Source organism: Nannospalax galili, unplaced genomic scaffold (genome assembly GCF_000622305.1).
Source record: "Nannospalax galili isolate Female #2095 unplaced genomic scaffold, S.galili_v1.0 scaffold655, whole genome shotgun sequence".
NCBI lineage: Eukaryota > Metazoa > Chordata > Mammalia > Rodentia > Spalacidae > Nannospalax > Nannospalax galili.
Window position 1 is genome coordinate 326,829 of NW_008337285.1, and position 23,684 is coordinate 350,512.

Genomic DNA, 23,684 nt, shown 5'->3' on the forward strand with positions numbered 1-23,684 from the left:
CACCTAAGACCCCTGGGCGATACTTTTCCGTCCCCCTCCCTTCTTCCCCACTCCTTTCCCTGCCCATCTTCGTCAGAGCTAACCACTCTCTTGATTTTTTCTTTTCTTGTAATGTTGTCGCATGGACATATACTCTGAAACATTTCTTTTCCTATCTTCAGTCTTTTTATAAATATGCCCATCTTTCTCTGTCTGACTTGCTGATTTTATTCTAAGTGACAGAGTGAGATTTACCTATGATCTAGGTCACTCACTTTCACTGATGAGTAGTGCTGTACTGCATGCCTTTATCTCCCTTTGTTTATACATTTTATTGACCATGGATACTTGATTTTACAATTACAAACAGCCTTGCCCACATCTGAAGGGTATTTACGCAAGAAACTCTCTAGTTATCAGCCTAGGCACGGCAGTGTTGAACATTAGGGTGCGTATATTACATACTCAGCTTTGCTAGGTGATGCCTGGCAATTTGCTTGCCAAAATGTTGTGCTGACTGGCACTTCAAGTAGTAATGTATGCAAGTATTGGTTGCCCTATAACCCCAACAGCACTCATTAGGATTTGACAGCATGGGGGTGTGAAATGGCACCTCATTCTGGTGACTACTAATAAGCTTAGGAAAACTTCTTTTACCGATCCTACTGTTTGCTATGGTGAAGCAGAGCTAGCCCAGACAAGACCTGACTAGAGCCTGATTTTCGGCCCATCCCCAAGCCTAGGGACCTACTACAAATCAATGCCTTGGAATGTCCACTTTTCTGTGGACAACAGACTTTAAAGTAGCTTTTAAAGGGATGTCAAGAAGTGTTTGGGGTAATCCGTTTGTATACCCTTTTTAAACCATGATGTTTATTATACTTGTATGGGATTGCTACAATTATTTTAGGTTTATGCAACTGTTAATTCTCAGAGCCCAATACAATGCTTGACAAAGGCACAAGACTATGCAAATATATGTTAAATGAATGAGTGAGTGAATGAATGAATGAATGCTTTTCCAGGGAAACCTGAGAAGATATAATTCTGCTGTAGGGAGAGAGCTTAGTTGTAAAGTTCTTGCTTTGCAGCATGAGGACATCCCATGAAACCACACAAAACTAGCCAGGCATGGTGGTGCATGCTTGTAATTCCAGGCTGGAGAGGTAGGGGCAGTGGATCCCTGGGGCTCATTGACCAGCCAACCTAGCCTAACTGGGAAGTTCTAGGCCAATAATGAGATCCTGTCTCAAAAAGCAAAGTGGATGGCACAGGCTGAACAACACCCAATGCTGACCTCTGGCCTCCACATGTATAAACACACACACATACACACATACACACACACACACACACACACACACATGCACGCACGCACACATGCATGCAACCACACACAGACACAGATATACATACACATGCATAATTCCGAACATAATTGAACCTGGAGTATGGGTAGGGTGTATAATAATGTGCAAAAATGCAACCTCCTTGAACTTGAGTTTCCTCACTTGTAAAACAGGAGTAGCAATCCAATCTTAAGGAATTGTGATAGAGAATAAGCATGGTCTTGTTTTACTGAGTCAGCCCACAGCAGGATCATAAAAACCAACTTGTGCTAAGCCTTCCATCCAAATGGGAGAAGCCTGAGGCCCGGAGTGAGAGAGGCAGTTCAGGTCAGAATCCATGGCTACTTCCCAACACTCTGCCTTTTTGAGTATGGGGTGGGTCTGCCTCCTCTTGCCAATCCATGCTGCAGGTGCATGTGCTACAAGTGTGCTTTCTCTAGTCCACCTTTTCCTTCCCACCTAGAGGGCCTTTACAAAGGTGCCTTCATTGACCTCCACTGCTTCCTGACCACGCTTGGTTCCCCAGTTCATCTTATTTGCACCTTTCTTAAGGACTAAGCGATAAGAAGGTGAGGGGCTCTGTCTTCTGAGATTCCTTTCCTTTCCAAGCCCCACAAATCAAGTGTCCTTTATCTTCTCTGCCCAGAAGATCCTGGCTTCCTTCTTCATCTTCCTGCATTCTACTCATTCTCTCAGACATGGTCCTCTTGGAATGAGCAAAGTGAGAGATGAGAACACAGTGTTGCTACAGAACTCTACTCCCTGCTTATGTGGAGTTTCTGACAGATGTATGGACTATGATCTAATAAAATCACATCATCCCATTTCAGCAAGTCTGGGATACTGGGTCAGGAGTAAGCCAACATTCTTGGTGACCCTACTAGGACCTAAGCTAAATCAGGAAAACACCTGTGAAGAGATATTCAGACTCAAATGTGCCTCTAACCCCAGATGCTTCAGAGAGGTACCTCCGTGGGATAAGTGTTGCTATCCAGGAAAGTGGGGTGTCAAACTAGATAATCTAAGAAGTTTTGTCTCTAACTCTCCAGTGATCTTCAAGGCAATAACAGCAGGAGAGAGAAGCAGAAGACAGAAGAGTGGGCGTGACGGCCCCCAGAGACAAGGAAAGAGAAGAGCACATGGAGGAATGTGTTCAGAGCCCCTACAGAATTCCAACCATCTTCATTTCCTGGGGTAACAGCTCTGAACGGCCCCTCAGGTTGATTAAAAGGCTTTTGTTAGACTCTAGTTATTAATCACCTGTAGTTGCTGGGAATGTATCCCTCTGCGAGGCAGCATTTGAGGTTACTGCTTAATTAACAAGGTTTATAACAGTACTAATGTGTCCTATTAAAAAAGTTATAAAAATTAACCAGAACGCAATGCTGTGGCTCATTTAGAAAACCCAGACACTCTGCAAAAGGTCATTCAACCTTAATAAGGTTTAACTGTCGTTCTGGAACTTGTCATCAGAGTTAAGGTTTAACTGTCGTTCTGGAGCTTGTCATCAGAGTGAGCCACCCTGTCCTCTGGCTTTCATCTTTCTGCAGCAGGTCAGCATTCTTCCACCCTTCTGCTATCTGGGAAGGAATGATTTTAATATCAAAGAGAAGAGAAAATCCTCTCTACATTGTGAGTGTAAAGGCTCCTGCCACTTTTATACAGCCAATGTGACTAAATGTGATCAAATCATACAAAATAAATGTGAACACTCTCAATCCAGTCAGACAGGTTGCATGGGAAGAACCAATCACTCTGTTAGGTGATTGGTGACTGTTGTTGGGATGGGACACAGAATTAAAACCTGCCAGACTGTAGTAAAAAAGAATACATTAACATTGCATTTCAGCAAGACGAGAAATCTTTGGCAACTGTATGAAGCCTGAAACCCCAGTTCAGCTTGGCTCACTCTCCCTCTCATCAGCTGTGTGGCCTTGGGCAGGTCAATTTCCTTCTCAGCTACCAGCAGGGCACATGTTTCTCGGCTCTAGGTGGCTGTAGATGAGGTTCCTAAGAGGCCTCCGAGCAAAGAGAACTGAGGCAGGTACTGGGTACTCTGGGACGCATGGCTGAAACACCCAGCTGCATTAAGAGGTCAGGGACAGCGTTCTGGAGAATAAAATCCCCAAGCAGATCTGTGGCGATCAGCTATGACCGTTCCAGGCATGAGGAATAACACTTGAAAATCCCTTCAGGTAAGAAAGAATAAGGTTTGTTCAGTTCATTCTGCTATTAAGTTATAGTTAAAGGACAACACTACTAAAAACCAAAGCCAGTGAAATAACCAGTGGCCAGAATGTGAAGGCACTTGTATGACAGGCTGAGAAGCTTACCCTCTAATCATGAGTACTCTGAACTGGCTGTGGCAGGGTGTTATTAAGAGGACCCTATCTGGTTTCTGAACGATCATTCTGGTTATACATTGGGGAGAAGGGTCTGGAGGCTGCCAGAATAGAGTAGGGAAGAAAGCAAGTGGCTGGCCTGGACTAGGAGAGGGCAGTGAGTATGGAAGGACAAAGGGGAGTTAAGAGGTATTTGGAGGCAGGAAGGATAGAGAGGGAGGTTTGTGGGGAGAGGTAAAGGTGGGGTCTGGGTTCCTATGTGGCTGGACCATTCACCAAGAGAAGGGACACGGAAGGGGCAGAAGGCTGAGTGGAGAAGGTAATGCTGCTTATGCACTTACTATATGCTAGCTCTGAACAAGATGCTCATAAAGCTTAGCTTCTAATGGAGACAAGGGATAAAGACAACCATCAAAATGTAAGAAATGCTATGCAGACGCTTTAAGCAGGGCCATGTGATGGGGAGCAGTGAAGGGCTACCTGAGGGGGACTGGATATGCCCCTCTGAATAACAAGGAAGCAGGGTTAGAAGATCAGGAGGGAGGGTCCTGACGGCAGCAGGAACAGGGCCGAGCTGACTAGTGCCCTGTAGGAAATATGGTTCAAGATGAGACCGCAGGAGCCACTGGAGCCCCAAGAGCAGGCAGCAATGGGAAGCCATGGAAGGTAAAATCAACTGAGCAAAGTACGGCAGAGAGAGAGAAGATGGTTAGAGACAGGTGAAGAAGAGAAGGCCACTCAGACGACTGAGGGGCCAGTGGGGAAGGAATCACGCATGCTGCATCACACCTTTACTCTGTGAAGGAAGAGACAAGGCCATCATCTGAAAGATTCTTTTTCACATTTCGAGAAAGGAGAGGTTTAAAAAGAGGTTGGAAAATGGGGAGTAGATCAGGGAACTTGTCTCCCAGCTACAGAGTTGAGGCATGTCTTCTAGGGTGGTTCATTGCTACAGTGCGGGCAGCTCTGACCTTCCCAACAGGTATACTTTCAGAGGAGCATGGTGACTCACCCCAGCAATCCCAGTCCCTGGGAGGATGAGGCAGGAGGATGGCTCTGAGCTTCAGTCCAGCCTGGAGTATAGAGTAGGACCCTGCCTCATAACAAAAACAAAAACAAAGTAAAACACCTATGTTTTTAGCCTAGGAAACAAAACACAAGGGAAAGCGATTTAGTAAAAGGCTAAAGATTAATATGATCTGAAGAGAAACCAGAGTAAGAGGGGAAGCGACTGAGAAAAGCCACACCTAGCATAGGACAGGGTCGGTTCCAAGGTCTCAGGGTTTCACTTGCCTAACCTTTTTTGGTACCAGGGACTGCACTGTGAAATGGACATGTGGGAAGTGTTGCTAGTCTCTAGTTGCTGAGGCAGCCACATAGCACATAATTTCATAGCAAAACGTGACAATGGTTGTGGTAGCCAGTTATCTGAAGGTACCTGGGACCTGCTGAGTCACACGCTGACAAGGTAACAGACTTGGAGGTGGGCCACCTATCAGGCCAGGCAGGGCTGACTTCCCAGGGAGGCCTTTCTTGGGGTGACCTCCAGAATCAAGCTGCACCACTTCGGACAGCAGTCAGACTAAAGGTTACTTCTCATTACCTAAAAATAAATGGCTGCCGATACCATTTAATCACCAGCCAGCCAGGCAGGGAGACACCTGTTATACAACAGTAAGCCCAAGACTTGAGGGAGGGTGTGTGGGTTTGAATCCAGTTTCTGAGACCTTACAGCTGTGACCTTAGCCTGGTTTCATAGACACTGTCCTGCCACTTCAACCTCTAGAATATGTAGTATATTTGGCCATCCTGCTCTACTTCCCCTGTTCTACCCTTCCTCTGTGATAATGCTGGCTCTCCTTGATCTTCCCTGGGATCATCCCTCCAGCAGAAGGTCCCCAGAACCTCTGCAATGAGAAGAGTAAACCCAAGCTGTTCACTATGGCTTTTCTGTCCCCGTAAGACTGTCTCTCACCCACGCCCCTGACCTTGCCCTCAACTGTACCCACTTCTCCCCTTGAGTGGCTTCACCTGGTGTATGCTGGTCTTTGCACTGAAGTTTTATTCTGCCGGACCCACTGCTCCTCAGGGCCTTGACAGGCCATCTCTTCTGAGTGCAGCACTTAGGTGAAATGTCATTATCTTCAACAAGCCTCTTTCCCCAACATAGCTAATGCAGTTCTTTGTATGATCTCATCATATATGAAACTCACAGAACCAGAAACTGTCTGACTCAGACTCATTCACACACATATTTGCCACCTGGCTCCAGAACTTGTGCAAAGTGTAGGACCTCACAAAATATACACGCCACCTGGCCGGGTCTCAATTTCCTCACAAAAATATGGCAGACCTGAATATTCAGAGAACATTGGTTGGGTGCAGACTACAAAGCCAGCCTTGAGCTCCCAGCTCTTCCACTGCTAACTATTGTAACCTGGGCAAAAGCACCTACTACCCTGCGGCTAAGTCTCCTTGTCTGTGAAAAGCCAACATTAGGATTACTGATACAATAGTAATGAGTTAATACACGTAAAGTGCTTAAGACAAACTCATTTAAGAATAAAAGACTGGCACTGTAAATGCTCAAAATAATTAGCAGCTACTATATTCACTCTGTTCCTAACACACTCTTTACTTTGTATTACCTGTATGGCAACTTTTTTTTTAAATTTATTTTCACCTTGAGACTATTCTTTGTAGATATACACTGTGTCTTGTCCTTTGTGTCCTCAAACCCCAGCATAGTGCCTAGCAAAAAGTGCAGAGTGAATAGATGGACAGAGGGAAAGGAATGCGAGAAGGTAAAGAAAAGAAGGAGAGAAAGAAGGAAGGGAGGGAAGAAGGGAGGTAGAGAGGAGGAGGAAAGATGGGTCAATGAGTCTGGGCTATAGCTCTATCTCTGGAAGACCAACAACTCCCTGACTTTGCTTGCCTTCCAAAACAGCACAAAGGAAGCTGCATTCACTGACTGTCAACTGGTCCTCATCTCATTAACTACTCTAGACACAAAGCTAGAAGCAGCAGCTTTCCCAGCCTGGATCTTTACTGCTCTCTATACAAACATCCCGTTGCCATCATGCCTCTGTTGGAGACGCTTCTGCCCCCTGAAGTACCCCTCTTTCCACACACACCTGTACCTCAAGCTGATGCATTCTTGAAGACTCTGTTGAGTCACCCATTTCTCTGGGATTCTTCTTGTCCTTCCAGCTAAGGGGACCTTCCCCTCCTGAGAATGGCCCAGCATGTCTCCCTCTCATGCTACATCCCTGAGTTGTATTTATGTCCACACATATTTGCCCTGATCAGTGTTAGCTCTCTGGTGACATCAAGGACATCTGCCTGTTTCTGTGTCCCACTCAGGACCTGATGTGTGGAGTGTCATCAGTAGTGCACACTGAAAGTGAATCATGCTTAACGTACTTCCTGACAGCGTGAGGGACCAAGTGTCAGTCACTGTGGTTCCACTCAGTGACCTACCTCTGACGATGCTAAGTTTGTGAGGAGAAAGGGGTGGCTTCGGGACTGCATCCTTCTTTTTTTTTGTGGCGACTCCTGTAACGCTTCTGTTTTTCAGAACGTCTGTTCCCCAAATCATGACTGCCAAGTTCTTTGTGTACTTGGAATCTCCTTGGGTCACTTGTAGCTGGTGCCATTTCTCCTCATCAACCCAAATCCCGCTTCCCAGATGGACCTGAAGGGGATAAGAATGTCACACCTGTTTAGTCGACAGGAAGGTCACTAGATGCTGCTTTTGCCCTTTAAAGTGCTGCTGCACAACTCTAAGGGACTCATACCACAGACGCATTGGAACTCTTTCTTTCTTAGAATTTTTAAACTGAATTTTTGCAAACTTCATACCATACATCTTGATTATATTTAGGCCCCCTCCTACCTGCAACCCATTTGCAACCCTCCCATAGGATTTCATGTGTTCTGTCATATGTTAAGGTTTACCAAGCCCTGTTTGTGTCCCCAAATATCCCTCGGTATGAATCCATCCACTGGAGTCCAATCAGCCTATTTAGAGTCACTCCATTAAAGCCCAATTCTCCCTCCAAAGCAACTCACTTTAACGGCAATAACAACAACACCATCTACTAAGTCCCAGTGATGTGCCAGGCCTTGTTCTAATGCTCTAACTTTGCTGCCTTAAATGGAAGGTGTTATGGCATCATCCTCATTTCAGCTGGAAAGTCAAAGTCAGTAAGGTGAAATGACTGTGAGTGGCAGAGCTGGGATTCTAAACTGCATTCATGTTATGACATGGCTGCTCTGAGTCTGACCCAATCTCAGGACACATATGCTCATATTTGTTATACTCTAGAAAGATGAGGCTCTCTAATCTGATCATTCTAAGGCACACCTCCTGCTAATATGGGGGAGGCCACAGCAGGGCACAGGGATCACCCAATGTCAATAGTCCTGGGCCTCCTCTCCAAGATTCTGCTTTATTGGTTCTGGGTGTGGCCTAGGCATCAGGATGGTTTAATTCCCTAGACAATTCCAACTCAGAGATAAGTTCGAAAACCCCTGCCAGCTGGTGGAAGAAAGCAGCTGCCTGGCCCCACCACCAGCAGGCGTGTAGCTGTGCGAGCCTTTGCCCAGCTCGGAGCTGCAGTTCCCCTATCAACGAAGTGGGAGACGTGGGTTTCATTTCAAAGTTCAGTCTTCTGGCACAGAACACCTACGATTTTAACAAATTCAATGCAACCACAATGTATTCAGTTTGATTTTGGTAGCACACACACCAGAACACAATCTTATGCTCCCTAGAAGAGAAGCAGCCAGAAAGTGGTAGGGAGAGCCAGTAAATCACTGGATCCTCTCTGCTTCCAGAATGTTTAGCAATCCTACAGCCTCAAAATTTGTTCTCATTTTTGGCTCTTACCAACTTGAAAACCACTTACTAATGTTAATCATTTTTTAAAACAATAGTTTTGAGGGCTGGGCTTGGTGATGCACAGCTTTAATGACAGCACTCAGGAAGCAGAGACAGGTGGATATCTGTGAGTTCAAAGCCAGCTTGGTCTACATAGTGAGTTCCAGGACAGCTGGGGCTACAGGGAGACCCTGTCTCAAAAAGACCAAAAAAAAATAGTTTTGAGTTTGATATTGTCATTTATGTTGAGCTTCTGCAGAGTCTGTGAAGGGGGGAAATGGCCTCTGTGAAATGGAGGGGAGGCAGCTCCAATGAGCTGAACTTTCCAAGGGAGGTGAGAAGGCTCTGCCAAAGGTGCTTTTTTTTCATAAAGACCTGCAGGTCCTCGCCAAGGCATGGTCAAGAGATGTCTTGGGAGAGATCCTGGCCAGAGAGATAGCACACACACACACACACACACACACACACACACACACACAAACTGATGACAGAATGCAAGAAAGACTGCTTGAAATGATTAAAGATCCTCTGCTGAAGCTTAGTTTGGGAGGGAAGGCAGGCATAGAGATGTGCTGGTGAGTCAGCAGCATCATCTTTACCAGTGACTGAAGTTTTCAAATATACATAAAAACGCAGCTGACTATCATTAGTGAATAAACATTTCATCTGCTACATCTAACGTCAGCTTCTTTTCTTTTTTTTTTTTTCAAGCAAATGATCATTCAGACTGCAGGAGACCAGATAACCAGACCCGTTCTTAGGTGAGAGGTGACAGCCACTAGGCCAATTTTCTAGAAGGAAAGGAGGCATATTTTTTTGAGGACCTATAATGAACTTAACTTCTTTAATCCTTATAATGGTCTTAAGAAATGGAAGTAGAGAGAAACTGCTATTCTTATTTTACAAATGTGAACAGAGAGTCAGGGGGACTAAATTACTTTTCCCAAGACAATTTTAAAATCAAGATTCAATTCCAGATCTGGGTGTCCCAACTCATGGTCCCTTGACTTGCTCTACTGCTGCCTAAGTGCCATGGCTGAAAAGAGCATACCCAACACAGCAAGGCTTGGTTATTACAGGTTTCCTTTTGAGTCTTCTACACCTGCAGGCCATGTCCTGTGCCAGCCCCGGTGCAGCGCAGCACCATAGACAGGGAACCTGGACAAAAGCCTGACTGACTAGCTTTCTTGCCAGCTGTTGCTCCCCTCAGTCCACTCTTTAATCACTGACATTCACTTCCCTGAAACACTGCTTTCCTCCTTTGACTAGATGACATCAGCAGTGTTCAGCTCTGTGTTTTTGATGCCAACACTTTGGGATTTTGAGTGGCTCCCTATTTCCTATCACATCATCTCTAGCTTTCTCAGCCTGGCTTTAAAGTCTCCTAAGAACCCGTCTCCATGCTATCATTGAACCACTAAGTCCATCCCTCTTCTTTCTAGTTCTACAGCACAGAGGACGGGCTCTGGGCTACCAGCCCTGGGTGGGTACCCTGTCTCTTCCATCTGTTAGCTGGTTAATACGGGAAGTTACTGTCATCCTCTAGTTCACAGAGTTGTTTTAAGGATGAAATGAGATGAGCTAAATGTGAGGAGAGCACACTACACACCCTTGGTCTTCTTTCCCCACCTGCATCTCTGCTCGTGCAGGAAAGAATGTGTTCCCTTCTGCCATCACACATTGCTCATCTTTCCAGCCTCAGTCCACAGTCTAGGAAATGTTGACTAACTGCTACAGGGATAAGCTCTATCCCTTCTGAAATACTAGCTCACTACAGCCATTACCACATGATTCAGTCCGGCCAGCTGCAGCACATTTCAGTGGGTGGAGGTCAAGACATAGCTTTTGCTCCCCCTACAAAAGTGATCAAGACTAGTCTGAACTTAAAAAAGTACTTAACTGATGTACATGTAACATGTGTACATTCCACCTGTGTACAATGTCAGTGCCACAACATAGAGAAGAAATGGTCCCTTGGCCTCAGGAAAGACCAATCACAGGTTCATACTGAACACCTAAAACAAGGGCTCTGGAGGTTAACACACTCTCAGCTACTAGAGCAATGTGCAGCTCTCGGGCACAGCAGGATGGATGGAAGAGCACTGACCTAGGAAACAGAGGAGTGCTGGCTCCCAGTTCCCACCTGCCTATAGTTCCCACCTGCCTCTAACCTGTTACATAACTGTAGCTGAGGGGCTGGAAAGATGGCTCAGTACGTAAGAGCACTGGCTGCTCTTGGAGAGGACCTGGGTTCAGTTCTCAGCACCCACATGGGGACTAACAACTGTCTATAATTCCAGTTCCAGGGAAATCCGACAGCCTCTTCTGACCTCTGTGGGAAATGCATGACACGGGTGCATCTACATACATGTAGGCAATACAGTCATACACAAAAAATTTAAAAAATATAATAAATAAAACATTTTAAAAGACCTATAGCTGAGTTCCTTCTTTGGATGTGATTCCCCTTCACACTATGTGTAAGTCAGACTGTTCAATGGTCTTTTCAGCTTTATAATCCCAAGAGTTTTTAAAATTACAAAAAAACCATCAAAAGCAATGAACTTTATCGTAATTAGAATTAGGGCTATGTGGCAAGCCCCACTCATGCAAACCATGGTAAAATTTGATCAAAACGTTAGCTTTCCTTGTCAGGGGAGGTTATGAAAACCATCATATCTGGTAGGATGGAACCTCAAAGAATTTCTTTGTGAAATATTTTATAGGGAAATGTGGGTCTCTCCCTCCCCTCGTGGGTCGTTGGCCACCCGTCCACGAGGACAAAGGGAGCAGAAGTGATGAACAGGGTCAGGACAGCCAGTGAGCACTGACGGAAGAAAGCCCTTCCGGGGAGGCAGGTTCAGTGATACAGTTCCATTTATTCAGTGGGGGTCAGGGAAAATATATTGTGGAGGCAGTAGCCAAAGCTTCAGCTGATAGGTGCTCACAGTATGCTTTATTTACATGTGGTAGGGGGATCCTATCATCCGACTATAGGGCAATGCCTAATTATCATATAGAAAAAACCTGGGGGCAGTTTTATTGCAGGTAACTATGCCAAAGGTCATGTTCTGAATAAGGTCAGGCATCTGTGCTTGGAGGCACTTTCCAGGTAAGTCAGGCAGGAAGCCCCTGCTGAGAAAGGAGCTGACCTTAACAGCAGGGTTCCCCAACAGGGAAATACTTATTTCCTAGGAGGAAATGAATCCCATTCCAGTGTTCTAGGACTTGCAGAGATCCTCTATTCATACAAGAAGGAAGGGCCAGACAAGACAGGAAGGCCAAGAACAGTAAGGGCAACTACTGGGATATGGCACCTACTGCCCTGGGAAACTATCATCCATTTCCAGGTGTCTTCCTCCTTTTCCTCCCCCTTGACAGAACTCGCTGCCTGACTACACATTAATTGCAAAGAAAAACCAGGTGAGTTTTACAGCAGCATGCTGGTTAAAAAACAAAAGAGGCATTTTCAAGATCTATTGTTTAATGCATGTGTGAAAAATGAAACAAGGTTTGTGAGACCTATCTGGGGAGGGGATAAGAATTCTCCTTTTGTAACAGAGCTCAGAACTGCCTGTCAGCCTTCAAAGCAAGAAAGAAAAAGATTTCTTTTGGAAGCTACTTTAAGAAAAACTCTCTGGTCACTCCACAATGTGGCCATGATGAAAAGGAAATCCACAGACAGAATTGTTCTCCCATTCTGTGTTCAACTGGGCAAGTTCAGCAAACTTAGATAGATACTGAGAAAGGCCTATGGAAATCACCAATCTGACCTGCTTTTTACAAATAAGGACACTGAGGCTCAGAAGGACCGAGGACCTGCCCGAGGTCACATGGAATAGAGCTATGCCTATAAACTCAGGCTTCAGTTTCCAACCATCCCTCCTCTGCAAAGCTCACTGAGACAAAGCCTGTAGAGTGGAGCAGAAGCAAGGCTCACAGCCTGGCCCATCAGTTCTGATCCCACAGAGGAGAGTGTTTGGTGGGAGACGCAGGGCATAACAGTACATCCAAGAGAGCCCTGAAGATGAGTAAGTTTCATTTTCTTGGCTTGACAATATTTGCTTTGGTTCAGGCCAATCAGTTGTGGGGATATATCTTGACAAACCCAACCCAAACAACCTGTTCTTTCTCACTAATCCACAAGGGAATGATTTCAGATAAACAGAGACCTCTTGAAGCACATGGCAAGATAAATGAACTGACACAGATGACTTTGGGGACAAGGGGAGGTGAGAATGGAACCTGTGCAGCGGGGCAGAGAATATAACACTTAATCTAGTTTTTACCAGAGCCTGAACAAAGGACTCTGACAGACTTCTTCAGAGATGAATTCACCTGGATGTTAGGAAGACGTTAGAACAGTTTTCTCACTGCCCTGTCCCACACCACGTGACTTCATGACTTCCTAAGGTCACCCCTTTACTTTTCATCCCTGTAGCTATATAATTACTACTAGGGTTTTTGTTTTCTTTCTTGATCTGTTTTCAGGGGTCACACAAGAAAATCTGAGGAGTTACCTACGGTCTTAGGGTTGTAGGCTAATGACCTCTGAATACACAGCCCACAAGTGACTTAGGAAGAAGGACCATGTCTCATTTTCCCTTGTATCCCCAGGATACAGCAGGGACCTGGGGATATATACTTTAACGAATATACATTTAGCTGCTATCTGTAAACTGCGTATTTCATTTCGAGTTACCCTTATACACTCTAGGCATCCAGTTTCACAGGAAGTTAGGACCAGTCTCATCAAACTATCATGGGAATTCTTTTAAAAAATATTTCTCATTAATAAGTTATTTTAAAAGTTCAGGTTAGTTTCAGTTATTTTGGCATGATAATTTTTAAAGAAGAAGACAAAAAAGTACCAGCAAACCTACACTAGTCACAGACCATAAATTCTACAAATAGTCACTCAGGTCTAGGCTGGGAGGCCAGCCAGCCATGCTGGGTTTCAGAAAGCTCCCACCACACTTGCCATCTTTCCCCTGACTAGCAAACACTTTCAGGGAATGGGTATTGAGCTTCAAACACTACCTTGCCATTGTCTAGGATATACTTGTCCATGGCAGGCGCAGGAGCGGGGTAATAGGACGACGTATTTGCTTCCTCACTGAAAGTGCTTCGTAACTCCGGCTCGGGCTCGAGACATTCTGACTTTACTTTTTCCAAGTCAATGGCGGGACCTAGGCAGTTAAGAAAAGAGATCTGTCTAGAACTCCAAGGAAAATAAAGACAAAATATTTTTAACTATGCATCTATCAGCACACAGTGGCACCAAAAAAAAAAAAAAAAAGAAAAAAAAAAGCTGGCTTATTTTGTCTATTATACTATACTTAAACCCAGGTTCAAATGTAGTACAGAGAATGAACATCAAAAGGGGAAAGGTGAAATTAGAAGGCAAGAATGAACTAGTCTCTTATGAATGAATGAATGAATTTGTTTGAATGAAAAACTCTTCTGGGGCGTCATTGTCTATGGAAAATGGCAGGAGACTGGACTTCCTGCACAGGAAGGGTTTTGCAGCAGACTGCTGGAGAGGGGGTGGTAATTACTGTAATATGCAAATTGTGTACTTGACAAAAAACTCATCTCTATGATGGATAGGGCCACAGTGGAAGAGAGGAAATGAGGGAAGCCATGGGAGAAATACAAACGACGACTCCTCCCGTGGACCTAGTATCTAAGCAAAGGCATTCCAACCAAGAAATTAAAATACAATACAGATTAAGCTCCCGATTGCCTGATTTAGCAGCCACTTGCATTTTTATTTTAATGTAATAAACACAAATTATGAGAGATTTAAACAGTGGAAGGAAGCTAGGTAAATGGTTATAGTTTTGAAGGGTTTTTCTTCCCCCTTCTATTAACTTTTTAAAAATGGCAGACTATTTTTTTAAATCTCTTATTGTATTTTGATTACCAAAGAGCAGAGAAAATGGGTAAATAAAGCCAAATGACTTGATTAATTTTGAGAGAAAAACTCCAAAAGCCTATAAATTTTTGAATGCTGGACTGAAACCAGGACACGTTGCCCTGCGTATAATTTAAGTACTGGTGAATTCAGGGTCCAACATCCTATCCTAGCCACATGGACAACTGGGTATAAAGCTTGACATAGTCCATCCTTGTGCAATGTTGCTACACTCTAGGTTTTGGCTGACAGGAGATCTTGGTAAACTTGTCAGTAGAAGTCTTCACAACTGGGCTTCCCAGAACATCAGTTCTGAACTGCTGGCAGCTGCCAACTGCAAGGCAGACTCTCTGTAGTCTCCAGAGACTTAAGCATAAACTTTGCACAAAGCTAAATGCAAAATGGTCAGGGGGCAGAAGGGCGCAGCTAGAAGAGCTGACATCGTCTTGGTACAGAGCTTTCAATTCCCACTCTTGGCTCTGCCATGTTTTAATTGCATGTCTAGGTGAATGAGCTGCAGATGAAGAAGCTGGCAGAGTGAAGGGCAGATATCATCCTGATCTTTCTGATAGTATCTCCCAGTAGTATGCCCCTTATTCAAAGTCTGGGCCTAGGTCTTGTTTTTCCCTTTATCACCAGAACCTGGTACTGAGTATTCTCCAAATGTTTGCTAAATTAGACAAACAAAAAGAATGATAATAAAGAATGAATAATTCTAAAATTTCAGAAGCACATACCAAAGTTTCTCCTCTATATATGTGAATTTCTGAGGTATAAACAAGTGAAACTTCACTTTCCCTTAGAGGTAGAATGAACTGATGACTGAGGTCTCTTTCTGTTCTGATGATCAATGACAGGAAGAAGGAATGGTCTGAGAAGAAGGCCATGCAGCCACAGCTCTCAGGTCATCTTTGGAAAGGTCTTGTCTCTCCTTTAAAGTCTCCTTTTCCTTTCAGGAGAGACTGTCAGACAAAAGAAAGAATCTAACCGGGTTCAGTGGCTTACATTGTAATCTCAGCATTCACACTTGGGAGGATCAGGAATTCAATGGAAGCCTCAGCTGCAGAGTAAGTTTAAAACCAGCCGGGACTACGTGAGACCTTGCCTCAAAAAACCAAAACCAAAACCAAAAATACCTCAACACCACCACCACCACCACCACCACCACCACCACCACCACCACCACTGGAACCATAGTGCCTGCCAAAGACGGTTTCCCCATGACCATGATTTTGTCCCTCTTTTCTTAGGCTCCCTCTTATCCTCAATATTACGTCCCATACCACAGCCTCCTGAAGGTCCAGGACAACCCACCTCTTCTACTTTTAGGACTTACATATTGCTCAGTGTCCAGGTTCCTCAAGTGTGTCTGCCATCATGTAAGTCTTGAAGGTTGCCTGTCTGCCCAGCTCTCTGTCAGATTCTTCCTCTGACATCTTGCTCCCCAGTAGAGGCCTCTACATTCTAATTGGCAAGCTGTGCTTGCAATCATCCACCCATCTGTCTGTTTTCAATACTACACTGTGAAGCTCTTCAAGAACCAAGTTTTACTCCACTTGCAATTGTGGCGCCTGGGGTAGTAGCTGTCACATGGAAGGTTCTTAGGAAATTCTTCATGACATGAGAGGGCAGAGAGGACTAGGAGGTCAGATTCTGAATGAAGGCTTTCCTGTACAGATGTTTGGGGAAGAAGTGTGGGCTGAAAGGAATGTCTATAACCTTTCTTAAAGTCCAAGAAGTAGAAATCAGGATCAAGTAAACATCAAAACCATCTAGTCAGAATGGATAGTTCAGGTGGCTATAGTTATAGACAAAGGACTCTGTGACCACACTGTGAAAAGACTGGAAGAACAGGATTGAGTGCCATTTCTCTAGCTCTGTGTCCTGTTAGTACCCTCCCTAGAGACTCCATTCTAGTCAGGTGGCCTCCTAGGTGCGCGCGCGTGCGCGCGCACACACACACCCCCTTTTCTTTGGCCTCAGAAGCTGTACTTGAGTTGTCTCTTTTGTCCAAACCCCAAGGGTGACCCAAAGCCTGACTCAAATGCCACCTCCTCCATAAGACTGCCCTGATCCTTCAAAAATAAATAAGTACTCCACCCCAGCTCAGGATCTGTAGTCAGAGACAATGGGGTTTTAGACACTAGTTGTGCATGTTTAGTAGGAGGGCTGTGACTCCAGTAGAAGTGCTCTATCCTTCTTTGTAATCTCCCAGACCCCAACACCACTCTACAGATACATCTGGTGACACAACTAGGCTGTGAGGCTGAGCACAGGTAGAGGCTCTCTTTTTCTGTGTGTATTTTTAAGACAGGGTCTCCCTGTAGTCCCAGCTGACCTGAACTCACTATGTAGACCAGGCTGGCCTTGAACTCACAAAGATCCACCTGCCTCTGCCTCTCAAGTGCTGAGACTAAAGGCGTGCACCACCACTCCCAGAGGGGCTATCTTTTTTAAGTCAGAGACCAGCACTCACCCAACACCTAGTGAAATTCTAGCCCCAAGAGATAAATTTATACATAAACAGTTTCTTAACCTCACTGACCTAGCCTTACCTGAAGGGAGGAATGACATCAGCAACTTGACAGTATTGAAAATTGAATGAGTTAAATACATATATAAAGTAATTACTTCAGGGTGTCTGGTGCAGAGGGGTACTCAGTAAATCAGCTCCCCACTACCCAGTCCCACATACATACTTTGTTTACTTCTGTCACTGCTAAACTGTGGGCTCTCTGAGTATATTCTTAGTACTTACACAGATCCTATCTATATACAGAGAAAGGCCTATGCTCATGCTGATCTCCTCAGGGACCATCAGAGAGCTCTGTCAAACAATGATGCTACTGTATTAGGATCTCTGGCTCGAGGAAAAGTATTTCTTAACATCTTCAGTCAGAATCATTCAATCCCTGGTGGCAGCTCTCTGCAAAAGCCTCCTTTCCCCAGCATACTGAATACACAAGGTACCAATCAGTACCTCAGCCTCACAAGGGAAACAGTGAGAAAAACCAGCCAAATGTATATCTTGAAAGAATTTTTCAGCAGACTTGGGTGTGACTACACAGTAAATGACCTTAGAAAAGTTACTTCACCTCTCTGTACCTCAGCCTTCCTATTTACAAATGGGGACTACTAAGAGCCACCATGCAGGTTGACAGTGACTCTGGAACAGTCCAGGACCAAGGCATGTACAGGACAGAGGCTCATAAAATGGCAGATGAATGAATCAGTCAATAAGGAACGTGTTGAGTATTATAGAATCATGAAGAATAGTACCAAAAAAAAAAAAAAGTACAAAAACAAAAACCCAAACCTATGTGGTTTCCTTGGAGAGAGGAAGGAGGGCCTCTAGTGCTTTTAATTAAGTAGTGAGGGATCTCTTGGTTACAGATTTTAGTCACTCCACTCCCCATGCTGGCAATTTACATCTCATTACAAATGCTTCAGATTGCTGTTTTGCTTTTAAAAATTTCTGAGGCATTCTTCTCTTTTAAACACATGTGACTAAATTAGCCACAATAATAAGTACTCACACTACAAGACAACACTGTACATTCTGGTGCAGTTATTTTAGGTAACAAAGGACTTTTTTCACTTTGTGGGAAGAGTAGGAATAGAAAGAAAGGCCTTTTGATCCATTCTGGTACTGACACACACTTGAAGTTTATTTTGAGGGAAATACACCTTCCGTGGAGAGAAATCTCTCTGCCAAGCAAAGAAAACTTTTAAAAGAGCATAAAAGGCAGCGCCTGTCTCCTCCCTCAAACTCACTCAGTGAGTGAGCTCTGTAAGAGACACTGAGGATTCAGGGACAGAGTATGCCCCAGCTCTGGAGAAGTTCACAATACATGTGGAACACTATTATGTCACACACAGAGGGCTGTGATTTGATGGATGCACAATGGATTTAGTGTTCATGAAAACATGGTCCAAATCTTGGTTATATCCTTTACCTCTTTAGGCTGCAGTAGCTTCTCCCATAAAATCAGGATCACACCAGAGTGGAACTAGTTCTATTTGTTAGCACACAAAGAGATGAAATGACACTATGCATTATTTTTATCTGCCATTAGATTAATACAGTTCTTTAAAGAAAAGCTTTCTGTAAAGTTGCTACTTTATGCTTTATTTTCTAAGTTTAGAAATCAATTGTGTCTTCAATATAAATGTTTGGACGGACAGTTGTTAGCTGCATGTGAGTGCTGGGATTTGAACCCGGGTCTTCTGCAAGAACAACCAGTGTCTGAACCGCTGTGCCATCTCTCCAGACCCCAGTATTAGATTTCTTTTAAGAAGTAACACAAATGCAGAAAAGCAAGTGATGTATGTTCTCCCTCATTTGTGGATTGTAGCACAATCCTTTATATGTGAGTATATAAATCCTGATGTAACACCAGGAGCCAGGTAAGGGGAAAGGATACATGGTCATAAAGAAAAAGAAACAAACTAAAAGGGGGACAGTAGGGAACAGATGTGACCTGAAGGAGTTGGAAAAACTGGGAGTAATCAGCAGGGTGGAGAGGAGGGAGAGACATACAAGGGACCACAGGGTGGGAGAGGGAGGGAAGTCAGGAGAATGCGAATAATAGGGGCACTGTGATGGGGAGGGAGGGAGGAAGGGAGTTGGACGGGAGAAAAAAGAATGAAGGTGAGTCAATCTCAGGGGGCTAGGAAACCCAGAGGGAAAAGCGATGCCCTAGACACCCTATGAGAAATGCACATGGAGTGCCTGAACATTAATGTATATGTATACCTGGGAGCTGTTTGGCAGGGAACACAGTGCCAGATAGAAGAGAATGTCCTTAGAGTGACAAGCATGCTGTAGAGCACACAACAAAGAAGCTTCTTTTTGTAACAGATGGAGGCTACTGCAGAGTTGCACATCTGGGCAGGCACAGAGAACATACGTCTGGGGGATGCCCCATACTAGGTGACGCATCTGCAGTGGAATCTCTACAATTAGGCCCATGGAACACAGTAGAATAAGGGGTAGAGAGAGGGCTAATGCACCCCTCAACTCTCACCAGTGAGGCTTCCATGTACATCAGAGTACGATGCACACAGAAGGCCACATCTGGCCAAGTTTTAGAGAATAAGACTGTAGAGTGTAGGATGGAACTCCTACATGGAACCTCACCCACCCATGGCTAAGGGACCACTGAGGAAGAGGAGGCAGAAAGACTGTTAAGAGCCAGCTGGGGCTGGTTCATGAACATAGGTAGGTTGGAGGCTAGGTCATGTGCGCCTGTGGCAGTGGTGACATCAAGTGTGGGACCCATATCAGCTCTATGAAACAAGGGCCCAAAGGGGAGGTGAGAAATAGTTGGTGGGCCAGCACTAGATTGAGAACTATTTGAGACTGATTGCTGCTGGGTGAGGGAGAGTATGACATACAACCACTGGATGGGCTGACTAGAAGCCAGTGGACACATTTACACTGAAGGACATGGGTATAAACACCTAAATGAATAGGACTCAGCATGTATGGCAGAGTGCATAGGGTTCGGTGGGCAGGGAGGGGGAGGCATGGATGGGGGGGAGGGGGTCTAGATTTGAGTGGAAAATATTTTATGAAATTTAAAAAGCATAAGTACAAGCCCCTTCTCTTTTTTCTGAGTATGGTCTGTGCAACAATGTCTGCCACATACTTTGATGGGCAGAGGCAGGAGAAGTGACTCTAGCATGGAGCCTGGATTAGATGAAATCCTGGAAGCCCACATGGAGGCCTCCTAGGTTGGCTTCTCTCTCAGAGAATATGAACCATATAGCAGCAGAGCAGAAATGGACTTGAGAAAAGGCATGAAGTCCCTGAAAACAGAGGGAAGAAGCAGACCCAAATTAGTGAGTTTGGGGAATCAAAGTTCTTTCCCTACTTTGAGGACCCCTTTGAATGACATGTTGGAAAAGGACAGGTGACTATCACTACTGAATATATTCTATGTTGTGTTCTAAAACAAAAATCTCCTTTAAAAAGTCTTTGTAGCATTTTCACCTCACCATCATCATCATTTAGCATCTCAATACCTAAGACTTAAATGCCAAGAGCAGGAGGCAGGGCAGCCATAGCCTTTATTCACTGCTATTACGCCAGCACCCAGCACAAGGTTCCTGGCACATATAAAGCATTCATTAAATAAGTAGTGAGTGAAAGTTAAACCTGATGGAAGTCTTATAAAACTGATCTCTTTCTCTAGAGGTTCAGCGAGGTAAAGCGACTTGTCGGAACTTATACAAGCATTGAGTGCTCAGATTTGGGGCTTGCAGGTTCCAAAAGCCTTGCTTTTCCCACCACCCTGTACCTCTTCATCTAACTGTATTTTCCAGAGGTTTCACAGGCTTCTTATCTCCTCAAGGCTCATTCCATAGGACCTTCCCCTCCTCTGACCTTCCTTGACTTTCTCAGACAATCTGTGATGAACTCTACAGTTGTGAGAGGAGGTGGTGGGGTCACCAGAACTGCCTCAATCTCTGGGAGATCTGAGCCTATACTTTGCAGGTCATGTAAATCTAGCTCTTCCCTGTTTCTTCCACTACTCCTGCCCAACTATTTGGTGCACAGTAGATCTTGGCCCTACCCCAGTTACTCATTGACTAGCATAGAAATGGCAGGACAGAGGGTAGCTTGGCTTTGTCCTGCCAGAGGAGCAGTGAAGACCCCACATATGGACTCAATGCATATGAAATGGCCTTTGGTCCTAAATAGAATGGAGTGGGCTGGGTGGGTGAAGAGTTGAGGTGGGTACCAGTGCGGTGGGTAGCACAAGAGCAATTTGGTGCCCACAGGTTCCTAAGGGGCTATTGAGGGCAATAGCGAGCATCTAAGGGCAGGAGTTCTGAGGAGGCAGAGTCAGTTACATGGTTGCATTTCCTCAGCTAACAGCCCTTTCCAGAGATTTCTTCTATTTCAGTTCTCTGTATAAGCTAGTCTTTCTTAAAGGTCTAAATCTTTGTTCAGACTTTCCTGTTTCATGAGATACTGTTCATTTTCTCTTTAGTTGGATAATTATAACTAAATTTCTTAATTTGTGGAAGTCTATATCCACTGACAGCACCCAGACTGCAGTGGTGTAAGAAGGCCTCCTCTACATCCTCTAACACCAAAGGCTCAGGAACAAAACCAGACTCATGCTGTATACCAATCATTTGCTGAGAACAGTGACAGTCTTATCCATTTCATTTCCCTATGCCTAGCAAAGGGCCTGGAACAGATGAAGAACCCAATAAATGTTTCCTGCATAAAAACATTTCCATATGGTCACGGCTATCTAATAATGGGAAGGGTGTAACTTCTCACAAGGTGGGGTAAGCTTCCTGTGTCTAGGAGCATGCTGCAGGTCAGTGATCTCTTGCAGGAAGGCTGTACAACAGGGAGAGCTCTGGATCTCTCTAAGAATTACTTCCTCAAATCAGACAGCTCCCTAGGGCAGCAAAGGAGAGTGTGGGCAGCCTCTGGGCCTTGCTGAATCCTGGTGGACCTACTGACTCAATCCCCTCATGGCAGCTGTATATCAACCTGCTGTAGCTTCATGGTCGTGGGATTCTGTTTTCCCATGTACTAAGATGAGAATGAAAGGTTGGATTGATTTTTTTCTAAAAAGATAATTTCTATGAAAACTATGAGAATTTTCTGGCTAGTATCTTGAGGCCACATGAAGCAGAATGAAGATATTAAGCAGGAAACATCTATTTAACAGCTTGTGAGTATTCCAGCTCCACTACAGTTCATGAAGTACGTCCAATCATGAAGGCAAGTACAGGAAGGGACAGTGCGCAGAAGCAGAGAGGCTGAGTGACTGCTCAGACTGTCTACCACATGGAAAAGTGAGGCAGGCTTCCGTCTGAAACCTGGTTCTACCATTTCCTGGGTGTGTGGCTCCAGGCAAGTTACCTAGTTCCTCTGAGCCTATTCCCTCATCTGGTGAGGTTCTCTATTGCTGAGATGGTTTTATGTATAACAAGTTACTAGTATCTGCCCCAAGCCAGGTATCTGGAAGGGCAGTGAGTTGCGTATAATGAACCCTTTTCTATTTGCATTTCCTGACTGCCAGGTTAAACTGAAGGCAAAGCCCAGCAACTTCAGGATTTTCTAGCTGTCTAACAGTCAGAAAAAGAAAGGTAGGGTTTTACTCCCTTCCCATGACCCCCAGGAAAACCTGGCTTTGCTCCATGGAGAAAGGGAAAGGAGTTCCCGGGGCGGGGGGGTCAACTTTGAAAATAATCTGGGGTGAAATGTGGCTAATTCTGATAATTCAACAGGCAAAAACAAGTCCTTCAAAATGGAAGCTGATGAATATCACTGATAAATGATTCTAATCTCATTGCTCAACCTCTCCCTGACATTCACATCAAGGGGCATCAGGTACAGATTTTTGTACCCCTCTAACCTGGTAACAGCTGTGAGCTCCAGGGTCTCACCTTTAAGTACCGCTCTTACCCACATTCCCCAGCTTTCTCTCAAAGCCTAATTGTTTCTAGTGTTCCTGCTCCTTGGTGAGAATGAACTGGGAACTGGAAAAGAGCTGAGATAAATGGGCCTCAGGAGGGGAGCCCCAGCAATGGGGAAACAGAGCCATGGCTGATGTCTCAAAGATAGTTGACAGATACCTGGAGATATGGTGGAATTCCACCTAGGAAAACGAGGGAGGGAGAGAAGAGAATTCTAAAAACTGCAGACCACCCATGCATGCAAAGAACTTAAAGATTTATTTACACAACAAGAAGGAAATCTGAAAGTCATTAGACATTAGTCAAAGATTAAGATGCTCCCTACAGGACCAGGAATATGAAAGGGAAGCAGGGAGGACAGGGAAAGAAGGAACCCGAGAGAGAAGAACAAGATAAAGGTGTTACTAAGGGAAAAATATGTAAAAAGGGGGTAAAGGGGAGGGGGGAAGGAGGCATACACAAAGAACTATGGAAAAAATGGGAAAAAATTCTCCAAATACACAGTTAAAAAAAAAAAAAAAAAGGCCTTAAGCACAGAAAGAACCCTATGGGGATGGAAGAAAGCCCTTCCAGAAGCAATACCGTTGTTAAATGAAAATACCAGTGCCAGAGGTGGGTTGCCCCCTATGAGCTGTTGGCCTGAGGGGCCCTAGAGGTCCCCAAAACAATGAAGGCCATTGTTAATAATGTTGGTTGTACACTGGAAATGGACAGAAAAACCCTATTGCTGAAGACACTGCATGATGTGAACACAGGAGAGGAAGAAA

General features: G+C 44.7%; 2 protein-coding genes across 5 annotated transcripts in view; both read right to left on the reverse strand.

Moving 5' to 3' along the window:
* The window catches only part of Agbl4 (ATP/GTP binding protein like 4), a 1,438,400-nt gene that overhangs the window by 237,965 nt on the left and 1,176,751 nt on the right, over positions 1–23,684 (reverse strand). The window lies entirely within an intron of this gene.
* The window catches only part of Bend5 (BEN domain containing 5), a 49,680-nt gene that overhangs the window by 754 nt on the left and 25,242 nt on the right, over positions 1–23,684 (reverse strand). For 2 of the 4 annotated variants that reach the window (XM_017797964.1, XM_017797965.2), the window contains 3 exons: positions 13,593–13,741; positions 7,151–7,364; positions 4,683–4,763 (listed from right to left, as the gene is read on the reverse strand). In XM_017797964.1, coding sequence (XP_017653453.1) covers positions 4,683–4,763; positions 7,151–7,364; positions 13,593–13,741 — 444 coding nt within the window. The remainder of the gene's footprint in view (positions 1–4,682; positions 4,764–7,150; positions 7,365–13,592; positions 13,742–23,684) is intronic. The other 2 variants (XM_017797966.1, XM_008832419.3) reach the window with 1 other exon arrangement.